Consider the following 19,864-nt stretch of genomic DNA (forward strand, 5'->3'; position numbering starts at 1 on the left):
AATATTGGATTTCTCACCAAGCAGCTGTGCCTGCTCTCTCTGACATTCTCCACCTCTGCACAGTGATCCATCCTGATTAAACAGGCTTTTCTACTTTATCAACATTCATTTCATGACCAGGTCATGCATGGCTATGAACAGCATGAGTAGCAAAGTTGCATGCTTCACATTAGGGTTTACCTACTGCACTTCCTTCCTTGAATTCACCTGTTCAGTGAAAGATGATACAGCGCTTGACTCTCTTTTAGATCATAGATTGTTTGATATAAGATAGGTGTCTTGTGGTATTCCCCAAAAACTTTCCTCACCTAGACTGACAGCCTGAATGTCTTTTTACATGAACCTGAACGCAGGCGGATACAATATCCAACCGTTGTTTTACTTCATTTCCTAATTTGAACCCCCTGTGAATTTTAGGTCTTTTAAAGTCACATTTCTGTACATGTGTCTTGTTTTATTCAGTTCAATCACCTCCGCTAAGATTTGTAAAATATAATTCATTGTGCCACACTTCATTATAGGAATATGAACAAGAACTGTCGTTGCTTTGATGCCCACAGCAGCTAAACATTGCCACCTTCTGGTGGCTGTCAAGAGCATCCCACTACTGTACAAAATGTTTTGTTTTTTTATTCATTCATACATTTATTTATTTATTTTTAAATCTAGACACATGGTCAATAGATTTTTTTTCTTCTCTTGGTATCACTTAATGAAATGTGTCTGTTAACTCTGCAGAGAATCATGCAATTATTGTTCCATCAAAATATGGCTATTAAATGCAGAAAATGCATGAAAAAGATGGCCACTGTTTATAGCTGATTGGAGTCGATACATTTATGCAGTGCACTGAATCATTGTCATTGAGTGCATTGATTATGTAAACTAATCAATGTTTATTAGGCTGGATAAGACTGGCCAGACCACAGTGGAGGCTGAACGATGCAGGAACACATTTGCTGAGTGACAAAGGCCCACCCACCTGCCCTGAGCAGACGTGGTTTAGGGGACAACATTCAATTTATATGTCCAAATTGGATGGACAAGACAGAATAAAGATTTAGTAAAAGGAAGCAGATTGTGCTAGAAGTTAGGGAGTTAACTATTGTATTGAATGTAAGCATGTGGTGCTTCTGCCGTTGGACTCCTTCAAATGTTTTGCTTTCTTTTGAAGGAGGTGCACCCATCATTCTTTGCAATGGCTACAATAGTCCACGCTGGCCAACATTTGCTTCATACTAAAGCAGGTTTGTTGTTGTCAATGAAATCATCTCTCATTTGTTTTCTTCTTACCTTTCTCACTAATCCATGCCTGACCCAAAAACTTTATGTATTGTTGATCTAACTGACCTAATAATGCTTTGTTACTACAGTATGTATCCTGGCTACAAAATGTGTTAGATAAGACTTTAAAAGTAAACAAAACAAGCAAACAAACAAACAAACAAACAAACAAACAAACAGGCCAGCATCAGATAGGAGTCATCAGATCTTCCCTGAAGAACTCCGTTGGAAAGTAATTAAAAGAAAAGTGTGTTATCCATCGCTCCTCATTAATGCATTTTGAATTAACCACTTTCAGGGGAGAGGAATGGGGAGGAGGGGACAAGGGAGAAAATCCATGCAGGCGTTGAAGTAATCTCTCTCTGTCAGGTCGGTCCAAACGGGGAGGGTCGGCTCATTACGGCCCCCACAGGAGATGAATGGGTCAGTCAGGCAGTAAGGAGAGCCGGGCCGGACCGCTGTGTTGACAGACAGATCCACACAAGCGTGTGTGTGTGTGTGTGTGTGTGTGTGTGTGTGTGTGTGTGTGTGTGTGTGTGTGTGTGTGTGTGTGTGTGCGTGTGCGTGCGTGCGTGTGTTTGTGTGTGTATGTGTGTGTGAACAACAACACAAAAATACTTAGCTATATGTACTCTCTGTGCCAGGGAGCAGGTGTGCAGAAGGAGGTTGCACGCTGGGATTTGAGGCAGGGTTAAAACGCTAATGTCTGAAGTCAACAATCATTGTGATTTAACTTTGACCACATAGACTAGCTGAGGCAATCACAACCACACAGAGTTCACTGCAAAATCACTCTATAAAAGATTCCTAAGCCGCTTCTGTCTTCTTCTGAAAATCCTGATGAGTAGAAGAAGTTTTTAAGAAACATTTAAAATGTGGTTCTTGATTCTCTTTTGCAGCCGCTTTGAAAAGTGAACTGTAATTTCTGCATGTGTTATCTTGCATTTTGATAAATCTTACAGACCCAACCCCCCCCCCCACAAAAAACAACAACATGTGTTTCTGTTCCTACATTTGCCACAAGATGGTGTTGTAGTCTTTTGTGTTGAGACAGAGGCAGTTGGCACTTGGATTTGTTTTAATAGTGAGGACATGCAGCCTCCTTGATTAATTATCATATTAAAATGAATCACATCGGAATTTCATGTTACATTTTCACCAACATTAGGAGAAAGGACATTTTTGCATACCAAACAAAAATTCATTGACTCTCACATTTGATCTGCTATTTATGAATTTGTCTGTGTTTTTATGTGACACATTAGTGGGGTGCTTTGTATGCTGTCATGTTTTCTTCATGTAACTGTATGCTGATTTTGTTTGCCACTGTTACATTTATTTATCATAAATTCTGCAATGTGAACAGAAATCAGGAAAGTGCACAGAGTGTTCATCTTTGAGTAGCACAGCATGTTCATTCATTCATTGAGGATTTTCAGTGAAAGGGTGGGTGGTTGTGGGGAGGTATATGGGAAGAAGGGTTGGACAAGATTGCATTAACTTAGATTAGAAGATGAACTCTGTGAATAGATCACCATAATGTGAATTGATGTATCTGTTCATCATTTAGAGCAACACAATGAGACTGGGGGGGGTTACTTGTTCATTAAAAATGTATCGATTCATTTAATAATTTGGATTTAAACAATTTGAGTACGTATCATAGCTCCACATCACACACATCACAGAATTTGTGTGAAATCGCCAAGGGACAAGCAATTGCAGCACATAAAATACACACATCAATTTGAAAACATTTTTCTTTTCTTCTGCTGTAATTCACATCAGCATAGCACGCTTTAACAGCAAGACCATGGCTAATATGTTTAGACATCTTCACAACTACATCTTCAAACACAAAGACTTGGTGAGACAATTATTATTGTATTATTAAATAAAGTAATACACCTTGAATAGGTCATCAACATTGTAAGATAACAGGCAGAGGGGCTGTTAGACCTAATGCTATCCATTATGTTCATTATTGTTTCATCTTTTTGGTTTGTAGTCCTGTGTGTGGCATTGCAGACCTTCATCACTATGAGAAAATGTCAACTATCATTAGCTAAATATAATTGCAGGCTAGAGTTTCACACAGAGTCTCTGGCCTTTATTTCAGATGAATGAGAAAAAGGTTAGGCTGAAGTGTGTATGAATGCTGACAGGATGATCGTCATCTCTTACACTCTGCTTCGTCTTAGTTTGACCTTTTACAAAGGCAGCATGGACACAATTAATTAGACTCATCTAAATGAATTTGCTATGTCACTACAAACCAGATTACATCACAGCTTCTCTTTGACTATATCTCTCCTTTTCCTTTTTAGTTCCCCGCCGTTTGTTCTTGTGTTGCTTAAAAATATAAATACTTCACTTTTGAATACAGCTGTGCGTTTTAATGCTTTGGCTATCGAGTCTTACTAGCAGAAAAAACCCCAGTTGGAGCGTCACTGGTCAAGTATAAACTGAACACGTGGCCATATTGTGCCATAATAAAAACACCAAAGGTATATCATCAAATGTAAAAGAAGTGCCATTTCATCTGATTATGTGGTTGTCTTTGTGTAGACCACTTGAGTTAATCAAAACTAGTGTTACCATTGAACTGACTACAGAATGTATGTCAATAATGAATATAAAGATAGAAATACTGTACAAAGTAAAACCTTTTTTCTTTTAGATTTCTGTATTATGACAGTGAGACGGAGAAGGTTCTTCAAAAGTATGCGTACCCAATGTCCTTGGGGTAAAGCAGAAGTTTGCAATTAAACTGATGAAGTCTATGTAGAGGCCATAAGTCACTGATTCCAGAGTAGAGCAAAGACAGAGAGGAGGAGAGAAAGGCAAGATGTGGTCCAAGTCCATGTGTATCAGTGGAGACAGATGGTACCTTTTCCAGGCAATCCCTGTCTCCTATAACTGATGTTTATAACAAAAGGATTACAGCACATTGGGAATTAACAATGACTTAAAAAACCTTTCCTCCCCGGTCGACATGTGCTCTGAAGCAAAGGTCTACAGACATCAGACCTGTACCTCACCGGGTATTGAAATGACAACCTTCCACTCACTAGCCTGCTCCCTAACCAGACGGTCCTGCTGTTGGGAAATGACTCACTGCAGGGTGTAAGTCCATGTTTGCATGTGTACTTGTTTAATATAACTAAAAAAGGTAATTCATCATAACATTTAATTACATTGTGCTTATTTATCAGGCCTTCATTCCCCTACATATGGCCTAATGTGTAAATGAGCCAATAAGGTTCATTTTCATCTGGCCAAATGTCCAAAGGCTCTTTAAACATTAAAACATGAGTTATCAGATGTAACATAGCTTGCACACTTGTGGTGTTTTGTTTGTTAGATTTATATTTTATTATTTGTTGTGTTAGCTTCATTTTTTTATGAATAACGGTCGACCATAATGCAATGACCACCACACAATGTAATTACCAACTTAGCGATATTATGGCAGGTTTACATTCTGACTTTTAACCAAATTACACGCAGTTATTATTAGATTCTACACAGCCAAACATATATAAGTGTTCTAATACCGTTATGAAGGAGAGATTTCACACATGAATAAAATGACCAAGTTTGCACAGCTCAGTGTTGATCAGTGATGTAGGCCTGCCTGTCCCTGTGAGCTGCTATAAAAGCTGCCCCCTCTAGCACAGCGCCGTTATTTCCCCCCTCTGCTTCAGGAAACACTTCACCGAGAGACGCACTTCAATATGTCGGTGGTACTTCGCGCACAGCTGTTCCTCTTTCTGATCTCCCTCTCTTCAAGGACGGGGCTAAGTCGCCATATTGAGGTAAGACTTTTAAATGTTGAGCAATAGTTCCACATTGCTTCAGCTCCAAGTTAGGCAGGTTAAACTAATTAAATTTTATATATGTCTTCTAAAGTTTCTGCCATAACCTGTTGCACCTCAAACGTAACGTATATTTCTATTGTGTTTCTATTCAGGATAACGAAGCTGCAGATGGATTTTATTCTCTGCTCAATTTGGACCAGAAAAGAGAATCAGAAGATTTTATTTTTCGCCGACCTCTCAGTAAGTGCTGCAGTAAACAATGGTTTTATTCAGTATAGATGATTATGCTTACCGACTTGGTAAACAACAAGTTAACCCTTTACAAAATTTAGAAGTACGTTGAGGAATTTAAAACAAAATGTTCACTGCAGTTCAGTACAGGACACATTTTTATAATCTAACAACCAATCCGTCAATTAATCACAAGCCATCCCTACATCTTTATTGTGTATAATACTGCACCTGCAGTATAGGACATTTTATATTTGGATGTAGTAAGTGCACACAGCTAAATATTAGAAATGACCAGTGTCAATATTTTATGTAAGCCCACTTTTAGCAGAATTGTTAGACACCTACTAACTTTTGTACAAACTCCCCAAAGCCATATCAGCTCTATAGAATAATCAGAAAATAACACCTCCACAGTCAACACCATGATCATAAAGCTGATTACCATCAAACTGAGTTCATGACCAATGTTTGCAGATCACACTTAATCCTTGTGCTCAAAAGCAGAAAGAAAGTATTTTCCCATCTCTATCATTAAAAGTGTGTGTGTGCGTGTGTGTGTGTTTGTGTGTGTGTGTGTGTGTGTGTGTGTGTGTGTGTGTGGTTTGTAGGATGCTTGGACATGCTGGCCACGGATGGTTCCTTCACCTTTGTGGCGTCTCGACCACAGCTAGCTTGTGCTGCTTTCATCATCGCTGAGCCCAGTGAGGTCATCAGCCTGGAGCTGTCTGACGTCAATATCGACTGCAGCGCTGGAGACTTCATCAAGGTTGGCTCCACTCACCAGAAATAACATCCACACATCCCCCACCGTTGGTGAGAGGAAGTTCAGGCCTTTGAAATGTGAACTCCATTCTAGATTGTATCTTCTTCCGTTCGATTAAAATGGTGCCAAACAGGGTTAAGGCAACATTTAAGGGCCAAACACCCCACTGGATCCTCTATGCATTGGTCACATTTCTCAAAGCAAGTGTGGGAGGGGAAGGCTTTAGTTGTGCGGCCAAGCCTGCCAGTTACATAGCAGTTTCGCTTAATGTGGGCCAAAGGGGTGAAAGGCATGACACCAACTGGGGTTACAGGCTGTGTTGTGTTCTTATCTGACTTGCATGGATCAGTCCATTTTGGCAGGAGAAAGACGCTCAACATCCAAACAACACACATTTTTATTTTCAAAACACATTATCTGTGTAAAAGAGATTGAATTTAATTCAAATAATTGATGTTGGATTGTGGTTGATCTTAATTACCTAACACTTTTTTCGGTATTCCAAAATAAATTTGATAGAAAACAGGAGGATTTTTTGGGACACTAGCATATTGACCAACTTATTCATTAAATAAAGTAAAAACGTTTTATATTTCATGTCACAACATATTCATCCTATGTAGGAAATGTAGCTGAACACATTCTCTAACTGTTTGATCCCCATCACGTTCCCATCCTACTCTATGTTAACTAATAGTACTTTTGTGTCTGCCCTACCTCCTACACAAAAATGAAAAAATGCCTTTATTTCCTTCCTTAGCAAGCATTTTGCTTCAAATCTGTAACAAGTTTCTAGTCTAACTTTTAAGATAATGTTTATGTTCAAAGATCACTCCATACTGTGTATACAAAGGGACAGTGGAGTGGCACTGGAATAGATAATCTAAATGGTTTATTTTTGGCTTCCAACACCTTTACTGATGCTTTACCTCACATAATATAAAGAATATATTGCTAAGTGAAAATACTGTGAGTGTAATCATGAACTAATGAAATAAAGAAACTATTATTTTCCTCTTACAGATGTTTGACGGCTGGGTTCTGAAGGGAGAGAAGTTCCCCAGCAGGCAGGACCACCAGCTCCCTCTGAACCAGCGCTACACAGACTACTGCTCCTCCTCTACGGCACCAGGAGCCTCCAGCCGCTCCTCTCAGAACGTCGCCATGATCTTCTTCCGCATTCACAGCCCTGACAGTGGCTTCACTCTTACTGTCAAAAAGCTACACAACCCCTTCCGTGAGTCCTGCTGCACGTCCTTGGAAAAAAGTCTAAAAAAGCAAAATGAATAGAAAACATCCACACAAAAAAACTAAATCATCAACGTAAAAAGCGCCACGGCCTCGCATCTAAATCAGATTTGTTATTTATTTTTAAACGTGTGAGTTAAATTGATGGCTAGACTGTTGACTTGTGTGCATGCATGTGCGTTCCTGCTGGATATTTGTGCCTGGCCGAGAATAAATCAAGGCCAAGAGCGACAGGAAGAGATTGAATGAGAGGCATGCACCTGTTTTCCAGATGCTTGTCAAACAATGTTAACACTGTGTCAAGCAGCATAACAATCACAGTCTGGCTGTAAGACAAAGAAGACAAAGGAAGAGCACTGACACAAAGAAGGGAGTTTGAATAGATGATTTATAGGGAAACAACGTAAATCGCAAGCCAATGTGGGAGGTTTCATTCATAATTGACTATTAGCGTCAGCTGTCCACAATCTTGCTTCTTCTTTGTCACAAGGGGGCTTCAATTGGGTAATACCGGCTACAAAACAGCAATCACATCTCTGTACATGCAGTGATGTAATTTATATTACGCAAATAACAGAGAACACGTAATGTCCCTCAATATGCATGGACACTTCTTACCCACTAAAAAACATGTTAATATTCTCACCTGATTGTGACAAGTGGGAAAATAACACACATAGCTAACAGTTAAAAGTCATTTATCTCATCTTCAAATCTTGCAGAAAAAATAAAATTCCAACTTTTTATCATTAGATTTGATTGGCATCTCTCATTTACCAAAACAAATGTCTCTACATGGCTGCAAGAGTAAACTGTTCCGACTCCTGTTGGTACCTGTCTTATCTACTATATTGTTATCAATTCAAATTTCATTATTTTCGTATCTTTGTCATCACAACTGGAATTGGATTTTCACACTCAGTCCTAATTGTGTCCCCTCCCTGCGAGTCAACCTTGATCACGTCTAAATTGTGACATGAGGTGTCAGTAATGAGTTTCTCTGGTGACGGAGAACTGTTAATTTGAAACCTCTCCTCCTTTGTCTTTGTGTGTGTGTGTGCGTGTAAAGCCTGTAACATTATGTCTCAGAGTCCAGAGGGCAGCTTCACCATGGTGATGCCACACCAGCGCAGGAACTGCAGCTTCTCCATCATCTACCCTGTGGAGATCCGGCTGACAGATCTCAGCCTGGGGCAGGCAATAAGCAATGAGCTCAGCCCACAGGTGACAGAGACACACAGACACACACACTTTTTCTGTTATAGTACGCTCAGATTACTAAACTTCTTCCTTAAATGATTGAAATATGGTGATAAGGTACTAGCCATTCTAATTATAGGAATTTTCATGTTGCTACTGCTTGACATGATAGTCAAGTAAAGATCACCTTTAAGATCTATCAGATTCTGTTCAAATCTTATTCCATTTGCCTAACCCTAATCAGAAGGGAAATACTTGTTTAAGTAGCCTGGTTGCAGGATGTAATTTTCCAACATATTTAGCTACCTACCTATAGTCATGAAATTCACAACAGAGAAAAGATTGATGGTTTTTGTGAGTTGACTGAAGTAAAATAAACATTGTTCAGAAGTTCTTATTTTCTAATATGATATACAAAAGTAGCTACATTTAACAAAAACCTTTAACTAATTCACTTTGTGTGAGGTGAGCATTATGCAGTCAGGAAACCTTATTAGGTTAGTTATATTATATATGGGTGTTTATTTCCCTAATCTTTAAGGAACAGTTCCATATTTTGGAAATATGCTTATTTTGCTCCTGTCTGTCTGTTAAATATGAAGCTGGGGCGATGATGGCGCAGTGGATATAACACATGCCTTTGCTGTGGGAGACCCAGGGAGACCACACTGCGATACATCAATGATACATTGCCCATGTGTCCCTAAGCAAGATACTTAACCCCTAGTTGCTCCAGGGGCGTGTTACTTTCTGACATATGTAGCAATTGTAAGTCACTTTGGATAAAAGTGTCAGCCAAAATGACATGTAATGTAACGTAAAAGCTATAGCCAGGAGACAGCGTAGTTTAGCACAAAGACTGGAAAAGAGGTGAAACAGCTACCCTGGATCTGTCTTTAGCTATATTTTTTATGTTACCACATGAGAATGTATCAATTTTCATACTTAAGTCCTGGCAAGAAATCAAAATATATATTTTCCAAAATGTTAGCTTATCCCTTTAACCTATTGATTTTATTTGCCCTATTTAGACCTTTGCCATGCATATATATTGTAAATGAAAAACATTTGCAGTGAACTTCTACAAATATTGTCATTGAAAAATGGCCAGGGTTTTGCGGAGTCATCCAAAGTGAATGTTCTGGTTGGCAAACAGTATGCAGATCCACACTGGTGTTTGAAAGATTTCTGTTGTCAGCTGCTGTTGTACTCTAACAGGTGCAACAAAGTCTAATTAGACTTCATGGAAAAAAGGTCTAAATAGGCAAAGTGAAAACACCGGGGTGAGCACACAATGGCTACGTTGGGACGTCAATCAGCTGCTGTCATGAGCAAAACCAAGCATCTCGTTAGTTTGTAAATTTTCAACCCTTTATGTTGAATGTCCGATAAAGATATTTGGCAGTTTCTAATGTATAATGTAATAAACACACTTTTACACTTGAATACATTAATATAAAAATGTTGTATCCAAGTGTAAACAATGTGACAATGAGAAAGGGGTTGCTTGTGCCGTGTTGAATCTGCAGCTCACCTCGGCTTTACGGTGCATCATTGCAGCTCATGGTTAAGCTTTAAATATTCACTTACTGGTTTAAAACCCGTTACAAAACTTTTAGTTATGAATGACACATGAAGTAAAGTCTCATAGAATGACATACAGTACATGGTGTAAATCATGTTTAATAAAAAACAAAACAACTCCTGAAGATAATGGCAACTGGGCTTACACTGGCTGCCCAACTGTTGATATAAACCGCAAGTACTGTATTTGCTGAGCCAAACACAACAACCTGACATTTCGATTTAAATCCGGAGTTTTTTACAAGTGTTACAATTTCAAAGATGATTTACATGAACAGTTTTACAGGCAAACAGCTGCATGCATGAAGAGCACGGATAGAAAATATGGACCAACTTGAGGTACCCTTTAGCTGTATATCCTTATTCTAAACAGCAACCATTTTGCCTATGTGATAATTAGATAGAACTCTATTACAGCAGTGTTTCTAATTGTTGCTCTAATCAATAAGCTACTTCCCATGAACCGACATTGTGCAGGCCAAGCTAGAATTCAAAGGTACCCTGTGGATTTACAATTCAGTATTTCTCACTAACACGTTGAGGACAAATGCGATGAATGCATTGTCTTCCTTATTACTTAGAACTACTTACTAGCATGTGGTAGTAAACACAAGATACAAACAAAACCAGGCCTTGCTCGTCAACACATTGCTCCCTTCCACCACCAGTAGTAAAAATAAAAAAATGACACTAAATATGTTAACTGTTTGCTTTAGCTGCACTTCAGCACCAGAACATGTTTTTTTTTTACAGAGGCAGGTGTGGACTGGCTGTTCGGGGTCAGGTGACTATGTGGAGCTGCTAGGGGGGAATGGGGTGGACACCTCTATGATGTTCCCCATAGCTGACCTTTGTTTCTCCCTCAGTGGGCTTGGTGAGTCTGAGCCCTTCCAGAGTGTATCTGTGATGTTCCTGAAACTGCGTCTTTCCATCAGAAGTCTGATTTATTTCTGGACATTGACTTTACTAAGCTACAGTATGCCTAGGCTCACACTTTTCAGGCACTGATTTCCACTGAAAATGGATTGATTTTAATTTTAAACCGTTTGGCACATTTCACCGCATGTATCAACAAATACATCTAAACTAAATTCTAGCTTCATATCATGCCACACACAACACACAGTTTACCACAGTGTTACAACAGCGCTGGTCTTATGATGAGGACAGCTCGGAATATGCTTCAAATAATTAAAATTCTGATATGATGCAGCAGATTAGTTCTTAAAATAAAATGGCCATCCCTCCTGGTGAAATGTTTGCAATGAAAATCATATTTTACAACTTAATTTATCTTAATTTAACATTAGAAAAATAAACACCAATTACTATATTTTCTTTAAAAAATACCACAAATGTTTATAAATAGCCATGTATGATCATTGTGATATTGGAATAAGCAAATTCTACTTTGAATTTCAAGAATCTGCACATATTAATTAAACCATATTTTACTATAACTTAACACACTTAACAAACCCTTTTTTAATACACAGGCTAAGAAGGGCTGGCAAGTGAACAAGAATGCTCTGTATGTGTTCCAGTGTAAAGTATCTGTTTTTCTCTCTGGCTCTTCAGCCCAGATGAAGATCGGTTGCGATAACTCGGTGGTGAGGCTGGTGTCCAGTGGGAACTATATCAATCGTGTTTCCTTCCAGTATCGATTACTTGAACAACGCGAGCTCCCCAAGACCCGAGAGAACGCTCTTGATAACCTATGCTCTGTGGAATGAGATCACACAGTCAAAGTCCTCCATCTTGCTGTAAATACTTGTTTGACTAATGCTGTCATTATGTATTGTTGTTTTTGCCAAATATTTAATTTAGTGTCCCGATTATGCTCGCTTTGATCATAGAATATATTATTTGAAGAATTATTTTAGTCATCTCAAATTCACGGTGGATTTAGTTGTTTGTTTCTGATACTTTATATTTCTTGGCAAGAGCATTTTTCAAACCTTCCCTCTGTTCTCAGTTTCAGTATGCGTTGGGAAGTTTTACGTCTCTGCTGTCTCTTCAGTATGTATTGCCTTGACAATTTAAAAATAAACATGACTTGCATGTTAATGCACATTTTTAATGTTCTGCTTTTTTGAATCATCTGTTTTTATGGGCCTACTTTCCATTTAATTATAGAATGGAATGCTCTTTTGGTGTTTGTTAACCATTATGCTTCTACAGGATCCATCCATTTTACCAACCACAGATCTGAAAATGGGCGAATGTTATATATAGTCCAGCATTAAATACGGTATGTGATGTGCAATACCTGCAAAACTAAAAACCATTCCCATTAGTCGCAACTGTACTTTATGTTTAGTGCTAATTAGTAAATGTTAGCATGCAAAACTAAGATGATTAAAATTGCAAACATATCTGCTGAACATGAGCGCAGTTGGTAGAGTAGGCACACATGAGGTTTATGCCTCCTTCATGTCTCCCCCCAACCGCTTCATAGCTGTCCTATCCATTAAGACAGAAATGCTCAAAATTGAATCTTAAAATAAATATATATAAGTACAGCCTCACAGAACTGCTAGCATGGCGGTAGACTTTGTTAAAATTACAGGCTTTTGCTGCCTTCAATGGTGTGTGGTTTGGATAAATATTATGTGGTAAAATTACTAATGCCATACTGCGATTTGGACCCTGCCAATGAATAGTGTTTCTGTGGTAGATGTTAAAGTAAGCTGCTTTCACATAATATTCATATAAACAAACACCTTAAAGCAAGACTCCAGGCAAATATAGTCTAATCTTGATCAAATGCTTGCAGTGTAGTCATGAAAAGTTATCACGGCTATACCCTGGATTGATAATGTGTGAATTTGTGAAAAGAGTACTTGAATATTGTACTCAATAAAAGTAATGTTATTTTAATCGAGTAAAAATGCTTTTTAACTTAAAGATCAGGCACTGGTGGAATGTAACTAATGACATTCTCTCAAATACACAAATTTGAGGCACTTGTACTCTTATTATTTACTTTACTACGTTTTAGAGGGAAATACTGCACTCTGCATTGAAGACTTTTATGTACAATTTCCTGATCCCTCCATACGTTTCTTGTGACTGTCATAAGGTTCAGAGAATGCTGACCAAAATGCAGAGACCGACAGGTACTGTTGAACTTGATGATTTAATATAGTCCATTCCTAACAATTGGAGTCCTAAACGCAGCAGGCAAAATCCCTCCAGAATGCAAATGAACAGGATACCAACTTGTCGACACATACACCAACACTGACATCGACACCGATTAGGGAAACAATACAATTAACTGACAATAGACAACGAAAACACAGAGACTAAATACAGAAGGTAAGAAAGTAAAACAAGGAACAGGTGACACAAGGCCAGGAAACAGATGAAAGACATCAGACAATCCCAAAGGCGGAAGTAATACAACACAAGACAAGACAGAAAAACAGACTGTCAAAATAAAACAGGAAACAGAAACATACAGAACGCTAACAGTGACAGAGTATTTTCTACAGTGTGGTATCAGTAATTTTACTTAGGTAAAGGATCTGATTACTTCTTTCACCACTGAAAGTAGGTCAGTTAAAATGTATTTTGAGTAAACGTTACTGCATTACATCTTTAAAATGGGAGGGGTGTACACGTACACACACTAGTGGAAAAATATCAGCAACTTGACACCTTATGTTAACTTTGCTGAGGTACAATATTGATAAGTTTACCCATGGGGACGTTCTCCTTAATTTGTGCATTTGTACTGTTTACTTAAACCTATACTTGGCCCGGGTGTGATTGTCTTTCTGCATCAGTGGCAGTTCTAGACCATTTCAAATGGAGGGGCCAGGAGATTTTAGGGGTACCAAATATATTAATACAAGTGTTACATACCACCAACCCTAAAGAGGTTTGGTTTTTAAAAAGACAAAACACATATCAATAAACACAAGAATACTCATCTAGTGTTAACCTTTATTTTTTATTTATCACTGCACATGAGTAATATTCCCTCTTTGGGGGTACAGGCAGGGTTAAAAATGTATGAAAATATTTGCCAGAAGAAGGCAACAAATGTGTGTTGTTAAGTTTAGAAAAAGAGTTTGATTTGGGTTTAAATCAATACATATGTTAAGGTATTCAACTTACGCATGTGACGCAAAACATGAAGTGGTTCAATCCATCCACCACATGTCTCCTTATGTGCCTTTTCTTTTAATTCTGTAATGGATACCACTTGAAATGTAGCAAAGTATGATGTACTTTGGTAAAAGTAACACTACCTTCTTTTTTTAAATACTCAAAAAAGTACAAGTACACAAACGACTTCAATGCAGTATCTAGAGTAAATCCAACCCTGCAAGTGTGTATATATATCCTACAATGTAAATGTGTATGTGTATTCCAATGTATTAAAAAAATGTCCTTGGCAATTAGTATTAAGCAATGATGCATGCAATTTTCTTCATTTTTGTAATCCAATCTGTTCCAGGGAAAAACTCTAAAATAGCTGTCATAGTGGTTGGTCATTGGCCAAAATCATAATTAAAAAGACTTAATACTGAGAGCACAGAATAATACACCACAATGTTCTAAAACTGTAAGAATACAGGTTTGATTGTGACCCTCTCCATCACAGCCTAATCTCTTGCATACTGTACAGCTGTGGAGTCTGAATGAATGTGCAGCTCTTAATGGGATTATCCCACAAGCTTCAGTGCTCTTATTCCCCTTGACTTCCTTCTAACTGGCTGGCTTTTGATCTTCTCCTTACGTGGAATTAATCTCAAACCTGCTCAACCAAGATAATTCAATTAACCAGCGGATGTCTTTTTTTGCTCGATGTGTTGCTGTTTTCACTCTTCATTAGAGAATGAAACACACTTTGGATGCCATCAAAAGAGATACAGTCTGATTATCTGTTTTCTATCACTAGACACAGCAGTTTTAATTATGCAATGTATTTATAGCGGCCATTGATAGTGGATGGGAAATTTGTTTGTCACTTGTTGGGTCAAAAAGGGTCCTCTATCCATAAGGATAAGATGTGACCCAGTACAGAAAAAGACATGCTTGCATTATTAACAACATGGAAGTAACAGAAAGATAAAATTATATTTATTGTTGTTGTTTTTGCTATTTTATTGTTGTTTTGAGAACATTAGAACTGACTTACTCCTCCATAAGGTCATCAAATAATACCATATACTGCACAGAGGATCCAGTATCTGAACTGACTTGCTCCACAACATTTGCATAATAATCACAAATTTGGTTCTGAATAGTCATATATTCTGAATAGCTTCTCTACATAACTTGCTCTGCCTCTGAAGAGGAAGACATATTCAGGCATATTCTTTAGTACAATTACCACAGTGTAAAAATACTTTAAGTACAGTGTTGCTCATCTTTATAGGAACCCTTACTTAAGTTGACTAAAAAGAGGAATAAAAAAATCATATTTTGGAAATTGATCTTAATGCCTTAATCAAAAAATGAGGATAATACAACCTTTAAAGAAACCAATTTTCTTTGTGAATTAATGATGTATTGTGAATAAATACATCTTCTTCCTAAAAATACAGGTGGCATGAGTATACACACCCCTATGTAAAGTGTTTTTCTTTCATAACATGGGCACTTTGAAATGGTCACATGTTTACGGTCATGTGTTTAAACCGCCAGCATGCAATGGTTGTATGTGTCATTTTGGGAGTCTTTGGGAATCAACCTAAAATGTCATCTAGGTAGGATGCTGGAGGAACCAGCCAACATATATTACTACAAATTACATACATTGTTCACACACTGCTTGTATGTGATTTACTGTTATTTAACAAGCTTAGAAAATGTTGTTATTCTGTTCTGCATCTGTCCAGAGTCATTTGGGGTATTATCAGCTGTGATATATCCATGATAAACATTCATCAGTTTAACACTGCTCAGTAAATTAAAAACATGAGTCATAAAGCTAAATTTACAGTAATGGAGTGTGGAAATCTTAATGTGCAATAGAATTTTTTGCAATGATGTGACGCATGAAAAAGAAAGACTACTGTGTTTTGCCAGTGATTGAATTCTTATTAGCATTATAGAATAATTAGAGGTATGTGGGAGTTAATGTTAAACATGTTGGCATACATCTTTCACTTCCTGTCATTGATGACATGAAGCAATATAAACCACAAACACCAAATGATCACTTACTAGTGCCCCGAAAACTGTGAATACACAGCCATGCAGGAAACATTTTCTGAAACTGGAATAATTGCACAATAATTGCGTAATCCCATGTTTTATTTCACTTTTTTTCAAAACATGTTACCTACTTAACAAAAGACTCTACGTTGATTGTTTGCAGTTTGCAAAAAACACTTGCAAAAAGTTTAAAGCTAATAATCAGCTGGATGTGGTCTTGATCTGCTTTTTCCGAAGTGCACACAATGTCAGCTGGTGATTTCCCAGGTATGACTTACAAAAGGGCCCATTCATTATGTTATTGTCATACAATTATACCAGTAAATCAGACTGTCTCCCCTGGCTGCTTCTGGGTTGTACTTTTTTTTTTTAAAGGTCTACTTTTGATGTAGCATTTTATTAATGCATTGGTGATAGCTGTCATTTTGTACTCAAGATTTTGATTACATTACACTTACCTTATTTACATATGAGAAAAATATAACACAGCTTTACCAAAACAATAGATTCCAAAAGTTTTAAGTACTTAACTCCAGCACCTATAGGCAACTTAAAAGAAAAAGGACACTGGTTTTTAATACCATATCAACAATGGGAGATTTTCAAGAGGAAGATTCTTCAGAATAGTATTTTAAAATAATTTTTTAACGTTTTCTTTAATAACATATTTCATGTAACAAATTGCCGAAAATAAGCCATTGATGTAAAGCAAGTTATGATAGCTAAACAGAAGATGTGCAATTAGTTCAGATCTAGAATCTCTGAATTGATATTAAAGTATATAAATGTGAGAACTGATGCACACACATAAATAGTAATGGAATTGGTTGTTACAAGATACATAATTCATTTTACTCACTGATGATCTCACCATTTAAGAGTTTGGGCACCACTTTTTAATTTCTCCTATACTGCCCTCTACTGCCTGGTTTTATTAACTACACACATTATGACGCATGTTGAATACTCTTTATACAGTCCAATTTATCAACAATGAATTTATTATTATTTAATTTTAAAGAAATGTTGTGTCTATGAATGCTCAACTTAAGTTAAAACTGCATAGTTGTCCTGAATGTGTGTTAGGCATTCACCCAAAACAATTCCACTGTCTGTGGTGAAGCTAAGACTCCCACACCGTGAGCTACCAAAATGTAACTAATCAATAATTGAATGTAGGATGTGACAGGGGCATTGCTGGATGTGTTGCAGGACCATGACAAGAGCTGCATACATGATTTTAGAACCTCCCTGATCCAAGGAAACATGCTGGGGGGAAAAGAACATAAGGACTCCGGGGAATGACTCCCCAGAGCTTGGTTAGTGAAAAGCATTTCTGGGACATGGATGCGCACAAATGGAAAGATAAAGGACAGAGGAGCTCAGTGTGTCAACGGAAGTTCCCCGGCAATTTGAAACTATTACTGGATAACTAAGAGAGACAGGGTAAAGAGAGGAGCCTGGTCGGGCTGTACTGCTTTATCAAAAAAGGAGGGTTTTCAGATTATTCTTAAATGTGGTGAAGGTGTCCCATTCTACTTTTAAAGACTCTATAGGAACCACAAGTAACTGAATTCTGGGAGTGCAGTGCTCTAGTGGGACAATGAGGCAATAATAGCGCTTCAAGATAAGATGGTGCTTGACCATTTAAAACTTTGTAGGTCAGGAGAAGAATTTTAAATTCAATCCTGGATTTTACAGGAAGCCAATGCAGAGAAACTAACACAGGAGAAATATGATCTTGTATCTTAGTTCTTGTCAGAACAAGCGCTGCCGCATTCTGGATCAGCAGGAGAGTCTCTACGTACTCATTTGGGTATCCTGATAAAAAAGAATTAAAGTAGTCCAGCCCGAAAGAAACAAATGCATGGAGTAGTTTTTCAAGATCGTTTTAAGACAGGATGTTCCTAATTTTGGCAATGCTGCAAAAATGAAAAACGGCTGTTAGTTTTAGAAGGGTGTCAAAAGATATATCCTGATCAAAATAACTTGTAGATTTCTGACAGTAGTACTGGAGGCCTGGGCAATACCATCTAGCATAGCTATAGCTTTAGATGATGAAATTTGGAGGTGTTTAGGGCCAAGCACAATATCTTCATTTTTGTCTGAGATTTTCATCAGAAAATTGTATGTCATCCGTGATTTTATATCATTTATGCATGCTTGAAGTTCAGCTAACTGTCTGGTTTTGTCTGGCTTGATAGATAGATATAATTGGGTGTCATCTTCATAACAATAAAAGTTAATTGACTGTTTCCTAATAGTATTGCCTAGAGGAAGCATATATAAGGAGAATAGAATTGGTCCAAGCACTAAGCCTTGTGGAACGCCATGGCTCTATAGTTTGCTAAGACCTCAAGGTCAACGGAAGGTTTTTTCAGGAGAGGTTTTGTCACAGCTACTTTAAATGACTGCCGTACATAACCTGTTAATGGAGACATGTTGATCATATCTAGTAATTGAGTGTTAACCACGGTTAACGCTTCTTTGTGAGATATGGATTAAAATAAGGGATTCATAATTCTCTACAGAGCTATAGGCGCATTTCTATTTTTATATCAGTTTGTTACTGTTGCTGTACATGTTTTTTTTAAGGGCTTTTTAATGTGATTTATTTCCTTTTGTTAAACATGTTTATAACATGAATCATCACACTAAAGTAACAGTTTGTCTCGGGAGGAAATAACTTGAGTCTTGTTTTACATGACAGGTCACGTTGTTGATGAACAAGTTCTGTGCCCAAGTATTGATTCAAATTGTTGGGCAGTGCTGTTGATCTTTATTGTTGAAAACCTAAAACAATTAAACAGGATTGTGAAATATATATAATAAATATTGTGAAATATTTTGCCTCATGTTATATGAGCAGAACTAAACTATGTTTTGGGCAAAAATTAGATGTCTGACCACTTTTACAGTCTATAGGCCTTAGGTCTATAGAGAATAGCACTATAGCACAGCCAGGTATGGTGTCTAATGGAGATTCCAAAGCGTTCTTCTTTGGTCAGAACCAGAGCAATCGCGGATAGGTCCGTCCTTTGCACTAAAACTTTTTACAATGCAACAACATATTTAAAGAGCATCAAGCTACTGAAGTCTCTATTATCTAAGCAGAGATAAAATAACAGTATATTAGTCAGTCATTTGTATTAGGTTAAACAGTGACTTAATAAGGTTTTTAATTTAAGGCCAACCTACAATTGGTCTCGCCCATCCAAAACTGGAATCCTGGCGCCATGCCTGGATTGAACAGCCAAAATGACCTTGGCAGAACATTAAAAACAATTGCAGTCTTCCTTGAAGTACTGCATACATGCTGATGATAGGTTGGAAAACGCCATTGGTTTTGTGTTTGTGTTCACTATCCCTGCTGATAAAATCTCATCAGAAAAATGTCATCATCCAACACACACTCATACGCAAAGAGTTTCTGAGCTCTTTAGTGTAGATCTCTAATAGCATTAATAGATTTAGGTCATTAATCTGCTGCCAGAAAAGGAAGAGCAACTCAGAAAGACTCTCTGAGCAGGATTTAAAAGGCCCTTTCACCCAAATA

The 19,864-nt window shown here is 37.6% G+C and overlaps 1 protein-coding gene across 1 annotated transcript; it reads left to right on the plus strand.

Annotated features, from left to right (window-relative positions):
- The first annotated feature begins 4,887 nt into the window (after positions 1-4,887).
- Positions 4,888-12,376, plus strand: LOC117945287 (corticotropin-releasing factor-binding protein-like). The gene is made up of 7 exons (XM_034872691.1): positions 4,888-5,102; positions 5,258-5,345; positions 5,948-6,105; positions 7,126-7,339; positions 8,420-8,574; positions 10,888-11,008; positions 11,713-12,376. Exons 1-7 carry the CDS (start codon positions 5,022-5,024, stop codon positions 11,865-11,867), a joined length of 972 nt encoding a protein of 323 aa, XP_034728582.1. The 5' UTR covers positions 4,888-5,021; the 3' UTR covers positions 11,868-12,376.
- The last annotated feature ends 7,488 nt before the right edge of the window (positions 12,377-19,864 follow it).

This window comes from Etheostoma cragini, chromosome 5 (assembly GCF_013103735.1).
Source record: "Etheostoma cragini isolate CJK2018 chromosome 5, CSU_Ecrag_1.0, whole genome shotgun sequence".
Taxonomy (NCBI): domain Eukaryota; kingdom Metazoa; phylum Chordata; class Actinopteri; order Perciformes; family Percidae; genus Etheostoma; species Etheostoma cragini.